This window comes from Ornithodoros turicata, chromosome 2 (assembly GCF_037126465.1).
Source record: "Ornithodoros turicata isolate Travis chromosome 2, ASM3712646v1, whole genome shotgun sequence".
NCBI lineage: Eukaryota > Metazoa > Arthropoda > Arachnida > Ixodida > Argasidae > Ornithodoros > Ornithodoros turicata.
The window spans coordinates 54,531,121-54,549,678 of record NC_088202.1 but is presented as its reverse complement, the minus strand read 5'-3'; the positions used below and the strand labels follow the sequence as shown (position 1 = coordinate 54,549,678).

General features: G+C 44.5%; 1 protein-coding gene across 2 annotated transcripts; it reads left to right on the top strand.

The window, feature by feature from the left end:
* Positions 1–8,972: 8,972 nt before the first annotated feature.
* LOC135383496 (endothelin-converting enzyme 2-like) lies at positions 8,973–17,669 on the top strand. 2 transcript variants are annotated; one of them, XM_064612922.1, is made up of 3 exons: positions 8,973–9,048; positions 14,681–14,725; positions 15,599–17,669. In XM_064612922.1, the coding sequence occupies exons 1-3, from the start codon at positions 9,043–9,045 to the stop codon at positions 17,633–17,635; spliced, it is 2,088 nt and encodes a 695-aa protein (XP_064468992.1). In that variant the 5' UTR covers positions 8,973–9,042; the 3' UTR covers positions 17,636–17,669. The 2 variants fall into 2 exon arrangements, with proteins under 2 accessions (XP_064468992.1, XP_064468991.1); XM_064612921.1 differs by lacking the exon at positions 8,973–9,048 and having other exon boundaries at positions 11,517–14,725.
* Positions 17,670–18,558: the final 889 nt, after the last annotated feature.

The window sequence follows — 18,558 nt, the reverse complement described above, 5'->3', positions numbered from 1 at the left end:
TTTCGGGGTCTGCGTCGCTTAAGGGCAGGGATATCGTATTTCTTGGCTCGTCTGTTTTCGCGATAGGACGTAGAATTTTAGATGTCTTCTTTATTTTGCTGTCAGGAGCCGTGATTATCTTTTGATCCTCGTGTGGAGAAAGAATCACGCGTATATGACTGTGCCGTTCATAACACTCTACAACAGAGCCCGTGCAGCCGTCGAGCACGGTTTTCTTATTTCTTGCCCATTTTTCTCACTGCAGTGACAGATGCTAACAATGGGTGCTAATCAAGATAAGAGTTGGTCGTCGGTAGACTTATGCATATTAATTTGCTCTGAAGCCATTACTAAGTTTATCATTCTTCTACTCCATTCTGTAAAGCCCTCCTTGAACCTTCGATGCAAATAAAATAACATCCCAATGCACGCGTAAAAAAGTCGAATGGTCGCGGGGTGATGCAGTATATAATACAAACCGGCAATAATTGGGAAAGCTGGGCAGTGTGAATGCAGATTTGAAAGTGCTCCAACGTTTGCTTGAAGAAACCTAGCTGCTAGCTATTTTGTGACTTCTCTTGACAAGTTTTTCACATCGGCTGAACTGTGAGTCCCTACTTATTCTTCCTGTTCATTTTTCTTTTCCGTTTTATTCTAACCAACTGTGTGTAGGTATACTGAGGTAGCCAGCCCGATTTTGTGACGGCTTACGGTCACCATTTGTTTATTTTTTCCGTCATCATCCTCATTATCAGTTGAGAAAGCAACAAACATTGAATTGAACTTCAGGAAGATTATTAAATATTGCAAAAGAGCCACAGTCTGAAGCCTCAAAATAAAGTAGCAACAATTAACATATAATATGTAACATATGATAAGACATTGCACATACACTCTTAAAAATGAACTTCACCGCATAGCACGCTCCTAGCCAACCATTATCTCCAATGATATCGTTATCTGCCCTGATTTGTTGAAAGCGGGGGGCGTACGCCATTTCTGTGACACTTATGCTGTTCATAATTGTCACAGAAAAGGCGTACGCCCACTGTTTTCAACAAATCAGGGCAGATAACGATATCATTCGAGATAATGGTTGGCTAGGAGCGTGCTATGCGGTGAAGTTCATTTTTAAGAGTGTAGAAACCGGAAAACAGGAGAGCATGGGTGCGAAAATGGGTTATGTAGAAAACAACTCTGTAATGGAATCCCTAAAAGAGGGCAGATCCTGTATGGTAGCAATGTCACACGGTAACCTGTTCCAATCACGTGCGGTGCGAATGAAAAAGGAGTCGGAGAAAGAATTAGTATTGGCGTGATGGATTTTAACTTTTCGAAAGTGATCCAAGCGGTGGGAGGTATACGTGGGCGATGATATGTAAGAGGAGAGGCTGAGATCGTCATGATAAAATATTTTATGAAAAAGTGGTAACCGAGCAACTTTACGACGACAGGCTAGTAGGGGTATAGTTGTAGATACTGTTTCATAAGTGAAACACTTGCTGTGCGGTTGTAGTTTCCCATGATAAAGCGAGCTGCGCGACTTTGAATGGATTCTAGCATGTTAGTAAGGTTATTGCTTCCGGGGTCCCAAACCGAAACAGCTTACTCGAGCTTGGGACGCACGAGGGATCTGTACAGGTGTAGTTTAACGTTAGAGGAGGCCATATTGAAAGTGCGACAAATAAAACCAAGTGAGGAGTTGGCAGAACTGCATATGAGTGAAATGTGGGTTCCAAGAAAGGTGAGCATCTATTTGAACCCCAAGGTATTTGTATGAAGTTACGGACTCCAAGGTGGAGTTGTTAATTTTATAAACGGGAATGTACGTGGCGTTACGGCTGCGGAAGATCCTTAAATGCTTCGATTTGTTAATATTGAGTTCATATTGAGTTCAACATGGACCATGTCGAACACCAGTTATGAAGCGAGGCGAGATCAGAGTGAAGAGAGTTAGTATTTGAGCTAGAATGTATCGCTCGATATATGACACAATCGTCAGCGTAGAGTCGATTGGAGGAAGAGATGCTGTCGTGGAGGTCGTTGATGTAAATGAGAGAAAGTAAGGGGCCTAGGACAGAACCTTGGGGTACGCCGGAACATACTGGGGACTGGGCGGGGTTAGTATTGTTAACAGTGACAAATTGTAAGCGGCCTATCAGGAAAGAATGAATCCATGAGAGAACTTTAGGATCGATATTAAGTTAAGTAATTTAAGAAGTAAAAGCCTGTGCGATACCTTGTCGAACGCTTTACTAAAATCGAGGAATAAACAGTCAACCTCAATACCTCTGTCTGCAAAAGAGTGGAGGTAATGAATGAAAGACACTAGTTGGAACTCACATGAGAACTGTTTACGGAAACCATGTTGATAGGAATTGAAGAATGAGTTAGATTCAAGGTTGTTGACTAAGTGAGTATAGATAATATGCTCTAAGATTTTAGATGGCACGCTAGTGAGAGATATGGGTCGGTAGTTAGTAGCCAGATTCTTACTCACGGACTTGTGCACCGGCACGACTTTGCCAATTTTCCAGGCGTCTGGCAAATGCCCAGTCTCCAGCGATTGTTAAAAGATTTTTCTGAGAATCAAAGATGAGTACAGCTTGGTGTTTTTCAAAAACTTGGCATTGATATTGTCAATCCCAGCGCTAGAAGATAGGTTTAACCTGTCTATGACCTTGGCAATCCCAGTCGGACTCAATGTTATTGGATCCATTGGGGGGAAGTTACGGGGAGCTAGAACAGGGAGGACGGAATGATTCATCGGATTGTATCTCATTACGGCCGATGTGTCATTACGGCCGATGTCTCAATACGACCGAAAGTCTCAATACAGCCGATAATCATTTAATCCCCAAGTGTCTCATTACTGTCGAAGGTAGTCTCATTACGGCCGAAGATGTCTCATAACGGCCAAAAGTCAAAATGTGTATTGTAACGTGCATTGACATGCAATGTTGCAGCCAGGTATGGCTATACATTCCAGAGGGTATAAGCCATGCAGTGTGCCCTTAGGGCCCTTATCATATATATAAACATATTGTGTGACAATCAGTATGTTATCATACCACAGCACAATGCAGCATATTGTGTAATGTGTACACCCCAAAAGTAGTGTTGATGTTGCTGTGAAGCAGCAGGCTACTAGGTGGAGTTAGCTACTTGTGGAGAGCTAGATGAACATCGGCTTTGTTGTGACGTTTTTTGGAGACATCCTACAGCCATTGGCCTAGAAGGAACGCCTATCTCAGTCGACGTCAGTTTATTTCCATTGGCTTTACAATGGTACAATTCTTGCTTCTGGAATGAGTAGACCTGCAATAAGCAAAGAGCAACCGTGAATAGGCTAGAATATATATAAAAAAAAACAGGCATTTGACTCTACATGGCTGGTTTTCATGTGCACAAGCTGCATACATGTTGATATGTGTCTGTTATTTCATACAAAGCTAACATAAACCTTCATCTAGACAAAAAAATGAAAAAAATGTGACTTCCAGGTAAACACAATACCTAACCATGAGATGAATTTAGTTGCATTAGTTCATTCACTTAATGGAAACATGTGAATACGAAACAGTGATACATTACAATTCATGAAATGATGCATGCATGACTTTCCTTTTCTCGTTTCTTCTTATAAAAGTAGTGCACGAATTAACTCTCGTGCACTAGTACACAATTTTTCACTTCACAACAGAACCGTATGATACAATTGGTAATCTTAACAGCTCACCTCTTCAGCCAAGACTCCCTGGGCAGCAACATCCTGTTAGCCATGTTGTTGTTTTTTTCGGAATCCTTCGCGTACCCACATGTGATATTTTCCACACCTCAAGCGCATCCCTTAAACGCGACGTTATTTCTTTCCTTCAGCAGTGAATTTTCAATCGTAATATTCTTTCCTTTGTTTTGTACAGTATATAGTCTCATTCCATCTTATTACTTATGTGCTGCGCGTAATCTATGTATTGTAGTTTCGTTGCTGATATTTCATTGCATGTACTGCGTGGTATACTTGTCTGTAAATATGTAAGTACGTATTCCCGTTATGTTTGTAATGTACCTCTGCTAGTATCCCACTGTATATGTATCATATATATGTCTGTACATAATTATTTGTGCGTTTATGTCTGTATTGTATCCACTGTGAGTTATGTGTATTGTGTGCGCCAACACCATGGCCTTAGCGGCCGTTCTTGGGCACTAATAAAAATTATTATTATTATTATTATTATAACATGACTGGAATGGAAAATAGCTATAAATAACAATGTACTTAAATGACTTCCTCCTGAAATATTTATTGTAATCAGATATGCTTTTGCGCCTAGTACAGTGCAAAAGCCTGCGCAACATTTGCAGATGTTCGCGGTAAGCAATTCGAGGAGATCAATTGCAGTATATGCCGACTTGTGCTTTTATTTTGGAACAAATATGACGACAAATTTTAACAAATGAAATATGGCTCACAATGATAAATGCTGTTGTACGGCGCGGCATTATCGGTGTCTTAACTTCGAATGAATTTGTTGTTCCTAAACGCGCAACGAACTACAAACGGTGCAAATCTACTAACACATACCGAGCAACATCTATTACAGGCACTTCGGATGTTTTGATTCAGTCAAATTACTCGTATGAGAATGCAACTATGTGTGGATAACACACTGCTAAGCCAGACAGTCTACGAAAGCATAACTCACCAGAATACTTTGTTCTCGGTCTTGGTCAACACAGCGCGATACTACACGTTGGGACTGTGCCGATTCATTGAACTCAATTTTCACCGGAACAATAGGCGCTGCTCGAAAGACAACGACGGAAAATAAAGTGCCGCTTAAGTCCGGTAATTTGCACGTTACAGCACTACAAATCGATAGATAATATTATTGCGTCGTAAACTACAGGGTGTTACCCTATAAAAGTCTACCCGTGCCGCCATGCCGTACTCGCCAATTACTCAATGCAGGTGGCACATTGTGCGGTCTTCATATAAAGCTCATAAGGACACTTAATCTTGGTAAATTTCGAAGTGATTGAGCACCGCAGCACAAAGTTATAACTGAAAACGTGCAATTCCCGTAGTCAAAATAATCAAGATGGCGGCGTTGAGAAGAGCAGTTGACATGCTGCTCCACAGACGGCGACGTGTCGCATATCCTGCCAGCCGGATGGAACTGCAGTTTTCATTTCGCTTTCGTGTAACTCTCGATTTGAGCAGCAGCAGCAGAGCAACAGCAGCGGAGCAGCAGAGCTGCAGCGACACGAGCGGTCCCATAGCACTGGGCGAGAGCAGCAGCGCTGCCGAGCTGCAGAAATTCCCTGCTCGAAAAAACTCGAAAACAACCCCCAGTTGGGTTGAGTTCGAGAACGCCGTAAAGTTTTGAAAAGCCTCCTTTTTCGATTTCCTAGTCGCCTGATGGTGCGATTGAACCATGGAGAATCAGGCATGGTTACAATTGTGGTGAGAGGGATTAATTGATCAACAAGGTCATCAACCTTATTTGTAAATAAGGTCCAGTTCTCTTGAAGCAGGCGATCGCGGAACTCATCGATGAAATTGTCTAAAAACCTGCCTAATTCGAGATTGATGATGTCGAAATTAGCCCTCTTGTAATTGCGGATGATTCTGTTATGCCTCACTCGGGAAACACATGGCAGGTTGATGAAAAAATGCATAACAACATGGTCGCTTAAGGCAGGCAGGTACAAAATATCAGACACCAAAGCGGGGTGGGATGTGTCAAGAATATTTGCACTATCTCCAACTATCCGAGTTGGTGCAGTAACTAACTGTGTCAAGTTAAAGTCGTGACATAGATCAATGAAATCAGCAGCGTCACCTGAGCTAACACATGCGTGAGGCGAGGGCGAGCTCAAAACTATAGCTGGAAAGCTGAAGTCGCCCAGCAAGAACAAGGTTGTATTAGGAAAACGTACGTTTATAAGGTTTAATGCGTCATACAGCTCGTTAACGAAAAACCTATTCTCTGAAGGAGGACGATAACAAATGCCATGGGCCATGATGGGCCAACAAATGATATGGGCTATGACTCGGCATTATGGAACCACCGCTGTTCAATCAGTGTCATATGGTGTTTCATGACTACAGACGGTTATTATAACATTCCATGATCATTTCATGATATGTACCATGACTAGCTTTATGAAACTACCGCTGCTTCACAGTGTCATATAGTGCTTTATGACTACCGACTGTCATTTATGATATTCAATGACGTTTTCATTATATCTACCATGACCCGACTTGATGCAACTCAGCTGCTTCATATCATGTCATACTGTGTTTTGGGACTATATCAACTAATATTATAATCAACGTCGGCAGTCATAAAACAGTTCATGGCGCTGTGTGAAGCAGCGGTAGCTGCATAAAGTCGAGTAATGGCCCGTATCATGAAAACAGTCATGTCATAATGACCGTCGATAGTCATAAAACACTGTATGACAGTGTTTGAAGCGGCGGCAGTCCCATATAGTCGATTCATGGCACATATAACTAAAATAGTCATGGAACGTCATAATGACCATCGGTAGTCACAAAAACAGTGCATGGCACTGTTTGAAGCAGCAGTAGTCCCATAAAATCGATTCATGATCCATATGATAATAATCATGGAATGTCATAGTGACCATCGGTAGTCATAAATCCTTGCATGATAATTTGAAGCAGGGGTAGTTGCATAAAATCGCATCATGAAAATGGTCATGAAATGTCATAATGACAAAGAGCAGTCATAAAGCCAGGGGTTGTTGGATCAGTGGTCATAAACGCATGCTACATTGGCGTAATCATGCAAGTCTTCGGCATGACAATTTCCATGACAATTCCCATGACGGAATACATTCGGAATGCGTTTACACGTGTTGCTAGGATTAAATGGGGTAGCGCTTGGATTAAATTGGTTGGTGTTTGGGTTAATTTAGTTGAACACTGGACTAAATTGGGTAGTGCATGAATTAAATTGAGTGCCCAATGGATTAAAATGAGCGGGAAAACCTGTGCAATCACTAAATAAGTGGCTGCACGCTTAATCCACTGTCATTAGCTGTGCGTATTCCACAAAGAAGAAGTCACAAACATGGGGCACGCGAGGTATACATTGGGCACGCTCATGCTTCTACCCGCAGTCACTGTCATACAGCTGTGTCACTCGTCCTTCCGAACTCAGGCAAGCCTGATAACCCTTGTTGGAGGTTCCGTCGTGCGCTTAATATGATAGACACGTTGGTGCAGACACCCATAGAGCGTTCTTCGGTGACGCCATTGGCAATCCTCGAAGAAGTGCATCGCAGTCAATACAAGGACCAGCGGCGGGTTTTCGTTGGTGCCATCGCAGCAGGGGTCGCCATCATGCTTGTCCTGGTCGTCACGTATGTGGTCATCCTCCTCTTCCGCAGCGGGACCGAAGCCGATAATCAGCCTCCCACCAAGACTGTATCAGCGTCGGATGGCCCCAAACATGACGTCACCGCTGTCAACCATATGACAATGACCGCCATGGGGTGATATTCGTAGAGGACGTTATAGAAGTTGGAAGCCATGTGACCTTTGGAGACACATGCCTACTTTATGACCTATTTGGATGCGTTGCACGATGTATCTCACATATGAAAACGGTCTTTCATTTATTTATGCTGTATCGTAAATATGACACTTTTTTATGACTTAGTTTGTTGACTGCTAGTAGGTCGTATAGTCGTAGTAGTAGCTGGTCGTAGAAAACTGTTGCGAAAAGCCAATGGTACCCGGCACATTTTTCGGCACACCGATGAAGTCCTGTTTTTTTTGCCAAATGTGTCGGAACCGTTGGGCGCCGTCAGCGAGGCGGTGTGTTGGCCACAGTGCGATGGAGCGTCCTACTGCTTGGAGCACTGATGGAATATGGAATATCGGAAAACCGGATGCTCCTGAAAGGTTCTTTCAACCGTGGAAAGAAGGCAAAAGCACAATGACCCAGGGGGATTACAGGTAAATCGGGGGATTACAGAGGATGTACAAACACCTCCCAATGGCACCTCGTGTATGGCCACACTACAGGGTGTTCAAAATTAAGCTTTCACTGGCACTTTATAAATAGGCGAACAAAAGAAAACCGGTGCTATTTTTCTGTTCCTTGAGTAAGAAACAGGTGCTACATAATTAGCAGCACCTGTTTCTTACACAAGTAGCGTAAAGTTATCATCCGGTTTCCTGTCATCGCTGTGTTTGCGTAGCGCTCGTCAGAGCTTAATTTTGAACACCCTGTATATTGCACAGCCTTGGGGCCACGACTGTGATATTTTTGGATGCGTGCTTTGTAGTACATCTTGCTGCGCGTATGCTGGCACGAAGTAAACAGAAGAACGGCAGACCGTAAACTAAGTTCACCGTCCATCGGTGTGGCAACTTGCCGCCCGTCTCGGCAGGCAGACCGCCCTCTCTTTCTTATTTTTTGAATTTCTTTAGATAAACGATACCCCCCCCCCCCCCCATACGTCTATCGGCTGATTGCCAGATTCCCGTTCTAATTTTGCTTTTCAGCTGCATCACAGGGAGACGCAACGACAAAGCCTTATGTGGAGTTTACAGAGAGGTTTTAAAGAGATTTACAGGGCCACTCGCCGCGTAGGTCCGTCCGTGGTCTTATGGGGCCACGTGACAGTGTCACCCCCACGTGATCGCCAGACTGTGCTTTTAATACGCTGTGTAACCACCATACTAACAATGCAAATAAATGAATAAACGATTTCACGAAACCTTCAAAGGATTTCCGTAAACTTTAACAGCGTTTCGAAAGGAGTCTCATTCAAAATTTACCGCAAACGATGACCTTGTGAAGCTACCGCAATTTAAACGCATTTGGCATAATAGCCAAGAATGCCGAGAAATACGCTTATTTGTGCTAACTACAAAAAATCGCTTCATCAAAACGACCCCCGTAGCGACGATTAAACTTCAGGAAAACGAAGAGGAAGAACGAGAACTCCGCGCATTCCCTCGTTGGAAAAAGCGAAGGAACGTCTCGAAGAGGTACCTCAATCCTGCGAACCGTAATGCCGGTAAGTCAGTCAATAAGTCAGATTGGAGATTTGGGATCAATATGTTACACGCCCCGGGGTACCGTATTCCAAGTATATAGTAGTACACTCTAAGAAAAAAAGGTATAAATTGCTACCCATCTGGGTAGAGTTGCATTGCAACCACATTTCTACTCAAACCAATTTTACCTTTTGGGTATAACTACAGAGTAGAAACTGTCGTTCTATCAACATATTTTTTCTTGGAACAAACGTGGGAGAGAGGAGCAAGGGAAAGGGACGCCACCGCTTATACCCTCGGAGGAGAAGGCGCGTGTGGATTTGCACGAAATGGTAGAGGTACTGTCGTTCTACCACATTGGGTAGAAAATTCTACCTTTTATTCCTAGAGTGTAGGGTTAAATTTGGCATTCAGATTCGCTCCCAATCTCCAAAGCCGGTTCTAAGCTTGTAGTCTGCGTGTGCCTAAACGAAACTGATGTTGCTACCGCCATTCCTTCATTTGAATAGCGTGTTCGTGTACCTCATGTTTCTGTAGCAGCGAACAAGTACTGGCCTTTATGTTTTGTGCTGCTAAGTATACCTCCCCCTCTGTACCTCTACGGTCCATATAGGAGCAGCGAAAGTCCCCTCCATGATTTCGCTGGGGTGCATTGTGCGATGTTTCATTACTTATTTAAAGGAGTGAGATAAGTATTTAAAGAGATTGAAACACTTAAATAATTTATTTTACTGAAGTTCTTTAGTAAACTAAATTATTTGAATGTTTCAATCTCTTTAAATACTTCTCTTATTCACTTGCGAGTGCTAGGCTTTCCCATTTTTGCCTGATTATTTAGAGGAGCAATGAAATTATATTGAGCATTGCCTGGAACCCTGCTTCTTTCATGAAGTAGTCTAACAGGAGCCCAGGAGCCACCAAGCAAAATATTTTCGCTGGGCGGTGTCTTGTAATGGCCTGGAAAACGAATCACGAGTGGCGCGGCGTGACATTAGAGGCCTGGGCAGATCTGCTGACGTGACGTCATAACATCAGCGTGACGTAGCATCATCATAGCGAACACCCGTGACCTTTCATTTGCTACTGAAAATTAGTCGTTCCTACCTGCGGCGTACGCCATACGTCTCTGAGTGACGTCAACCTCACTCATTCTCTTACGGGCTCTCTGAAGGAGTTGGAAGGCTTCTAGCAGGTGTGCAGATCAAAGACCTCTCGCACGCGCTATAGGTACGATCATTGTTCTTGTACAGAGAGGACGTTGTTTGTTGTACAGTTCACGGCAGCCACAAACGAAAAATGCATGAAGGCGCGGTCCGATGTATGTATTTTTTCTGGGACAAACTTTGTCGTGGGCAATATATCTGAGTTTTGGGAGAACACAAGGGGACGAACAAGAAAAAAAAGAAAGAAAAGACTTACAACACAATACAAGACTCAAACCAGCAAGTGAAGCTCTATTTTAGAATTTCACGCCTACCGAACTCGGGTTCCCAAATAGATTCAATCGAGAAATTTTTACGGTATCTTGTCATATCCCAAGTTAGCTCAACTCCTAGCACTGGCCATACAGTTATCGTTACCTTCTTTCATTGTATTTCCCACTCCTTAGGAAAGTTAGCTACTTCACATGGCATCCGGGTCTCCTATATAGTCCCCAGCAAGCTTTCAATTTTTACCCCTTCCATCCGCGCTTCTACCGACATCAAATGCAATACGTGATGTGATGTGATGTGATAAAGAAAATAATGGGGATGTGCAATAAGCATCATAAAACTCCATCCATTCAATACACAAAAGGCGTTGTATATTCCATCCCACTGACATGCGGAGCATTCTACAAGGTGGGTGCAGATAAAGTAGCAACACATTTATGCACGTGTGATGTTCCCTGCTTACCGCATGAACTTCCGGTGGCGCATGACGACGCATTTATGCGATGAAAACCAACAAAAAATCGTAGCAACCAAACCCCACGTAACAAAAAAGTTACCCATGCAAACGTTGCTCTTCGTGCATCCCGAATTTCCTATGCAGAAGTCAATATGACGGTCGCGACACAGTTGCGTCTAGCTACCGCTAGGCGTGCCAGATTTCGTTTCGTTTCTGCATAAGTGGAACTCCCAGCGGTAGGGCGACACAACTGTGCTACACTGCAATGTCCCATTGGAAATACACGGAGCAACGTGGCTAACGATTTTGTTACTCACAGTTTGGTTACCACGACTTTTTTATTGGTTTTCATCGCATAAATGCGTCGTCGTGAGCCGCCGAAAGTTCGTACGCTATGCAGGAGACGCGCTATGTGCGAAAAGTGGGGCTACTTTATCTGCACTCAACCTGTATATCGGCAAAACAAAACCGCTTAAAGGGAGACTTCGCAACCAAATGGATTTCAAGCTTGTGGTATTCCCCCAATCATTGACACGAACAGAACACAGTTGTGAAATATCTCAGTTGAAAACGAATGGGGAATCATAAAATCGACTTTCGAAATTTGAGAAAGGATGGCTTCGACCAGCGAGCGTCAATGGAAGTGTTTCTTCTTACTTTCTTTCTTTCTCTAGTCGGCCAACGTCACCGTGCATTAATCGTTTTTAGTTTTGGTTTGTTTGTTTTTAGTTTTGTTTTAGTTTGTTTCCTGACTCGTGCAAGCCGATTGAACGCTCCCAAGCAGCACAATGTACTGAAAGTCGAGTGCAATGGGGGTGGACGGTATGTGTCTTATCGATGTTCCTTAGTTTCACGGTTCTGTTCAAGGGCTTCCACCTATCCATCCACCCCATCGCACTCGACTTTCAGTACTGTTACGTTTCTACACGGTAGCAGAAAAGTGTACATGTAGCACGATCTGCGCAAGTTTTCGTGGAAGACGTTTCGGCGCCGGGACGGGCTGCAGATGGCCCTCAGTTCCACGAATGTGTCGCCTTTCCTTGTTTTGAGGGACCCATCCGAGAGACATTGTTCACTCCAAGACACTGCCACAGTTTCTTGCACCCAACAATGGATTCTGGGAATGTTTTCTGATGCCGACCAAAGAGATATAAGCGGAGACCAGAGTGGCCCAGGCGTCTTTCTCTCAACCGACGATGAGCAGGCTGGACGGATCGCCGACAGTTTGTGTATCATCCGACTCTTGTACTGTAAATAGTTAACTTCATTTGCTTTTACCCTGAATTGGCTCAGTGTTCCTTTCATTGTTGTGTTGCCACGCTACCAGAGACGACGCACGCAACAGTACATTGTGCTGCTTGGGCTGTTTCTTCCCATCAGTGTCTAAGTGTTCTGATCCTTGATTTTCGTAGATTGTGTTGTTTCGGGAATGTAACACAGCGACTGTGACCGGCGTGGTATACTACTTGTCCGCTCCATGCAGAGTGACGTCAACGCGGTGGCCTTGGGAGGGAGCACTTTCCTGTTCCGGTTTGATTCATTTCTAATTTGAGGCATAATTCGTCACATGAGGAAGAAACATTGATGGCAGGCAGTGGATGTTATGCACCGAGTACGATGTGCAGCAATTGTTTCTCCGATCTTTTCTCTCCCTTTAAGAGAAAAACAATTTTGACAAAAAATCATCATCTTCCGAATTATTCTCACAACAGTTGTCAGGGTATTACCCATCTTTTCAATGAGTCGAAATCTATTATTGCCTGCAAAGACGACACCTCGCGAATCCTACTCGAAACTGCCATTATCAATCACCGCAGCGGATGCATCAGCAAACCTTCCTAGCTATCGCCCCTTCTTTCTATGACCTTATTAATCCCTCGGAGATAACTTAGCTCTCTTCCTTTCCCCCCTTCCTTCCTTTTTCCCTCCGTTCCGTGACTCAGCGTTTCTAGTCTCTCACCAACCCAAGCAGCAAAATGTACTGAAAGTCGAGTGCAAGAGGGGTGGACGGGAATGCCTTGAACAGACTCGTGAAACTAAAGAACATTGATAAGACACATACCGTCCACCCCTACTGCACTCGACTTTCAGTACATTGTGCTGCTTGGGAACGGTCTCAGAAGCGCACTGATAGCCGATTTTTATTATAAATTACACTCCTTCGTTTAACACAACAAAAAAAGAAAAAGAAACAAAAAGAAAAAAAGGTCTGCGTGTTTTTGTTTTTGCTGTGGTGTGCCCTTTGCGCTTCTTGCGTATGCTTCCTAACGTAACTCAGTGTCAAGTTACACTGCGAAGGCGATCCTGGAGGTCGAGGGGATTTATGACACTTCTTCACTCGCTATGCATTCTCCTCGAACCAGTGGAAGCCTTCGTCCTCGAATCCCTCAACAACCACATATTCTCAAATTGACGGTCTTGCCGGGACGGGTGCTGCCTGTACCCCTTTCCTCTTTGTCCTTCCTACATGTACATTCTATAATGAAGCTTCACTCCTGGTTTGAGTCTTGTCCTGTATTATTGTACGTTTGTTTGTTCGTCCCCACGTCTTCACCCCAAGCTCAGGGATATGTTGCCCACGTCAAGTTTACACCAGCTGGCTTGCATAGTCCTTTTATGCCCAACAAGATCTGTGTTGCCTCTCGGTAAATAATAAATACATTTTGAGGGCATTGGTCTTGCACGACAGCTTTTCGAATCTCACGTTGAACGGATGTAGCGCGCCATTAGTTTTTCTTATTCGTATCTCTGAGAGTGTTGCCGAAATACAGGAAAACACACACACACACACTTTTACGCCCCCAATGCACGAAGAAGTGAGAGCAATAGCTATATCATCGCTCTACAGGTCGCAATGTTTTTACGCTTGTGTTCACAACACACACATAGACAACTGTTTTTCACAATTGCTTTATCCAAAGAGCGACAACGAACTTTCATTATCAGTAAAGTATGACGGGAAAGCGAGTCACGCAACTCCGTGGAAATGTTCTTGCTGCGGACTAGATCAATACACGCCAATGTTGCGAATGATGGGTGCGTTCACGCCCGACAATACACATGGCCTAATTGAGAAGAGAAAGTTGCGAAAGAAAGAAGCTACGTTCTCACGACTCACTGCATGAAATGGCCGTAGCATAATCTTTGTGACGCTCACTTAAGAGGTTCCGGGCGATATGTAGACGGCAGTTGTAGATCACACAGTTCTTTCTCGGTACCAGCTCCTGTGGCATAGTGGTTAGGATGATCGCTTTCCACGCCGAGACTGGGAGGTGGCACGGGTTCGAATCCTGTCACTAGCTGTGCTGTCTGAGGTTTTTCCTGGGTTTTCCGAAGACTTTCCAGACGAATGTCGGCACAGTTCCCCATCAAGTCGGCCCAGGACTCCTGTCCTCACTCCCCTGTCCCCCACTCCTTCCTGCTGTCCTCACTACATCTGTCTACGTCTGTACACCGCTCATAGCCGCAGTTGCTTCGCGGTGTTAACACGGAATTTAAAAAAAAATCTTTCTCGGTCACGACGTCACGCCAGTGCGACGATAACACCGTTCGCACAGCTACATTTATTTCCTTCTCCCTGCGCTGCGATTGACTACCGCGCCGGCCAATGAGGCTGCAGGTGTGTGATGCCGTGTGCGTGTGATGTCATTGACGGTATCCACTGTAACACGTGATGTTGCTTTTACATTTGCATACGTTTTGCATTTACTTTTACATGCTTATAAAACTCTTTATTTCATTACTGCCGCCATATCAACGCAGGAAGGGGGAGATCAGCCATGGCTGGAGAAAGAAGGCATAGGGGGTGTAAGTATATAATTCAACTTTGAGGTGCATAAATGTTATATTACACGTGTTTTCTGTTTTCATGTCTGTCCTGTCAGTGAAATTGCTGGTGGATAATCCGCAGACTAGGAACCGCGGAACTGAAAAATGTTCAAAAAAGTTCATTGAAAAATGAATCGGTGAATCCCCAGTGCGAGGCTTCATCTTCAGAACTTCTCTGGAGTTCTCGCTTGATGACATTGAGATAACGTGTTCGTTCACTATGGACCGTATAAGAACACTCGGCACAGAAGTGTATTTCATTCCCTTTACTACCTGTCAGTAAATCGATTGACAGAAACAAAGTGGAGGGCGCGGAGAGAAACGCAAGGCTTGAAGTATAGGCTGAGTTATTTGATTTCAACGAATCACGTGTCAGCCAACTTGAAGATTCAATGCTTCAGGACACAAGGTTAGGTGTACTGCTAGGGTGTACTGTGACGATGGCTCGGGTCCGATTTGTCTGCATTCTAAAAGCAGAGCTTTAGCGCATAACAACGCTCTGCTCCCACAGCGCTCTTACAACAGAGCTTCAGCACAGTCAACCATTGAACAGAATGATACCATTATAGCACTTTATTTGTGGAAAGCGCAGGACTTATGTATTTTTGAAACAATAAACATAAATACATACGTTCGCAAAAAAAGAAGACAAAAAGAAAGAAGAAAAAAAGCTCACGCCTGTTGTTTTCAACGAATCGGGGCAGAGAACGATGTCATTTGGAATGATGGTTGGCTAGGACTGCGGTAAAGTTATTTTTATGAACGTACATATTAACGGCGTAACTCCACGTTACCAGAGGGATAGCCGTGTTTACTTCCGTACGACCAATTCTTTTATTTTTTCTCCCAAAGGGTACATCCGAGGATGGAACCATGAGTGCCACGGTCCCGGAGCTCATTGGCCCATGGGAATGTTGTCTGATGTGTCTGTGCTGCTTCGTCAGTTTCCTTGCACTTCCATATGCCGCCTATTACCTATTTCCCGCAAAAGAACATACTGCATGCAGAACACCTGGCTGCATTGAGTTCGGGAAGCTGTTGTTCGAAACGGTGAACTCCTCCCTAAATCCCTGCGACAATTTCTACAAATACGTCTGCAACGGCTGGGACTCTAAGCACGAGGACTCTGTGAAAACACTTCACCGCGCAGAGTTCATCTCTTCGCTGCTGAAATATCCCATGACAACCGCGGTTCCACCACAGCATCAAGATGCTCATGAAAGGGCTTCCCAATTCTACAAGTCTTGCATAGAAGTGGCCCTAAAAAACAGGAGTGAAGTGAGCGACTTGAAGACTCTCTTCAGAGAAAGCAATATAACCTGGCCGGTGCTATTATCTGGAGTCGATCTCCTCCAAGTTATGGGACACATATCGAGACTCTGGGACGTCTCGCCCCTTTTAGACGTGTCAACTGTGCCGCTGCCTCGCGCCGTGACGGGTGTCAGGATTAAACCCGGAAAGTTCATCACCGTATGGGAAAACACCAGGCAACGATTGATACAGCAACATCGATATTACGATTACTTCGCCAAGATTTACGAGTTCTCGACGGGGTTCTTACCGTCTCAAAAAGACTTCGAACTGCATGTGGAGACAGAAGATGCGATAATGCAGAAAGTGGTTCCCGCTCTGGAGAACCTCGGCTCAGTCGTGTTGTCCGAAGAAGAGTTCCTGAACCGCAGCAAAGCGTTCCAGTATGCACGATGGAAGGCTTTCCTGGAAAAAATGGGGATTTCCATGGAAACACAGGTTATGTATTCCGTTACTAATCTGTGTTTCTTTGAGGCGTTCAACGAAGCCACACTAGATGTCAAAGAGCCCGTAATGGTGTTGTTCCTAGGTTGGGGTGTTTTTTTCGAGCTTGAACATATTTTTGTTTCCGACGTGGCAGCACTTCTGTACAACACAAAATCGGAATTAGTCTACAATCTTCACTACGAATGCTTCGTTCATGTGGAAAGGTACATGAGCATGGCGTTGTCATTACCTGCGGTGAAAATAATGATTCCATCCGAAGCTTTCTCAAGCGCCCGTAACATCAGCAACCAGATTCTGGAACGTTTAACGTACCACCTGAGCAGGAAGCGTTTCATCGGTTATAACTACACAGCGTTCTATCAGGATAAACTTTGGAAAGAGGCCCAGAGAAGGTTCGACCGTATTATAGACCCGGAGCAGCTGAATCGCGTTTACGAAGGATATCCCGACATGGGCAAGCTTTTCTGGGAGAACCATCTGTCCGTGGTCGCTGCCTGGAGGAAGAGACCGTTCTATGAGAGAATATACGAGAGTTCCTTGCTGGAAGTGGAAGACCATTATAGCTTGCGCACGCCGGAGAACGACGTCATCGTGTGGCCATACCTTCTTACCGCCCCCTTCTTTGCGGTAGAGATCACGAAGGCTTTACAGTTCGGCTCACTGGGTTCCCTCCTGGTGGCAGCTATGGGCGGAGATCTCTTCGAGGAGGTATACTCCGAGTTAAGCCTCCCAGACAAAGCATTCTTTAAGAGGTTGCTGGATTGCTTCAATGGCAGTCGAGAGCACGTTCCCGACGACGCCTTCTACAAGATGGTGACAGGAAATGTTCTCTGGGAGGCGTTCCACAGTGCTACTGGGGGAGACAGGGAGCTGAAAAATGTGGCAGTTGATCCGGTGTTCGACCCTCAATCATACATTCCGACGCAAGATACTCCAGTGGAAGGATTGCCGATGTTTTCCGCTGATCAAGTTTTCTTCATAACATTATGTTACTTACAATGCAGTGGTTCTGAAGATAAATACGAGGATGTTTGTAATGCAGTGGCAAGGAATACGGTGTATTTTGCGATGGCGTTTAATTGTACTGTGGGTTCCCGGATGAATCCAAAAGAGAAGTGTAAACAATTTTGAACGGTATGAGCTTTTTTAGCTCGTTGAAACACAATAAAAGAATATAACTATAATCTTGCAGCTCTCACATGAAATAGGTGTACGGTAGAAAAGAATCCATTTGTCACGTTCCCCTCAGTTTTTGCTAAGGGTAAAAGCGCTAAAAAAGGAAGGACGAAACACAAACACCGAGCGCCAATTTTCAACTGTTTATTCACGATCCCCACGGATCAAACCGACAGAAGAGCTATCTCGTTGTCACCCAATAGGACCGAAACTGTGCTCGCTCACCTGTCCTCCGCCCTGCGGATAAGAAAAGCCTCGTGGACTTCCTACTACCATTTTTTTTAACCAGGCGGTTATCCCACCTGTTAAAATGCACCATGCGAAGTACACAATCAACAGATGCCCGAATATCGTAGAATTCGATTTTGAAAATCGCGACCGTGCGCAACGATAGAAATGCCTGGAACGAGCCGACGAACCGGCGGAACCGCACGCGTCATTTTGACGTCAGGAGGGGTGAGCCCGCTTCTTCGTTTAGAGAAACGTCTGCTATTTTTCACTCTGAACCATGCCGTAACCCGCCCCGGTGGAATAAGTTTTTGTTTTCCCTTTTTCTTTAATTTATCAGATACAGTAAACGAACATTGGTCTACAGACACCGGTCCAGCACGGTTAGGCCGTGAGATTGTGGAGGCCATTCTCATTCAGAAGTCCCCGAACAATGTTAGCCGAAAATCGGTCGACCTGTGCCCGCTGGAGCTCGCTTTTGTCCCGCACGACCTTACGGTGTAGGTAGATTATGAAAGTAAACTTTAGTGGCCAGTTGCACACTGTTCTGTCCGTATCTGTGTTTTGTACGGCGTTCCTTATCGTGATGATGGTTGCTGTTGTTCAGTTATTGGCGGCAGTGAGTATAAACACAGCGCAGCACTAAGCGC

Excerpts from the sequence above, each read along its gene's own strand:
- LOC135383496 (XM_064612921.1), top strand. The coding sequence starts at position 14,561 with ATGTCATTGACGGTATCCACTGTAACACGTGATGTTGCTTTTACATTT. Across the intron at positions 14,726-15,598 it reads AGAAAGAAGGCATAGGGGGT|GGTACATCCGAGGATGGAAC; the intron begins GTAAGTATATAA and ends TTTCTCCCAAAG.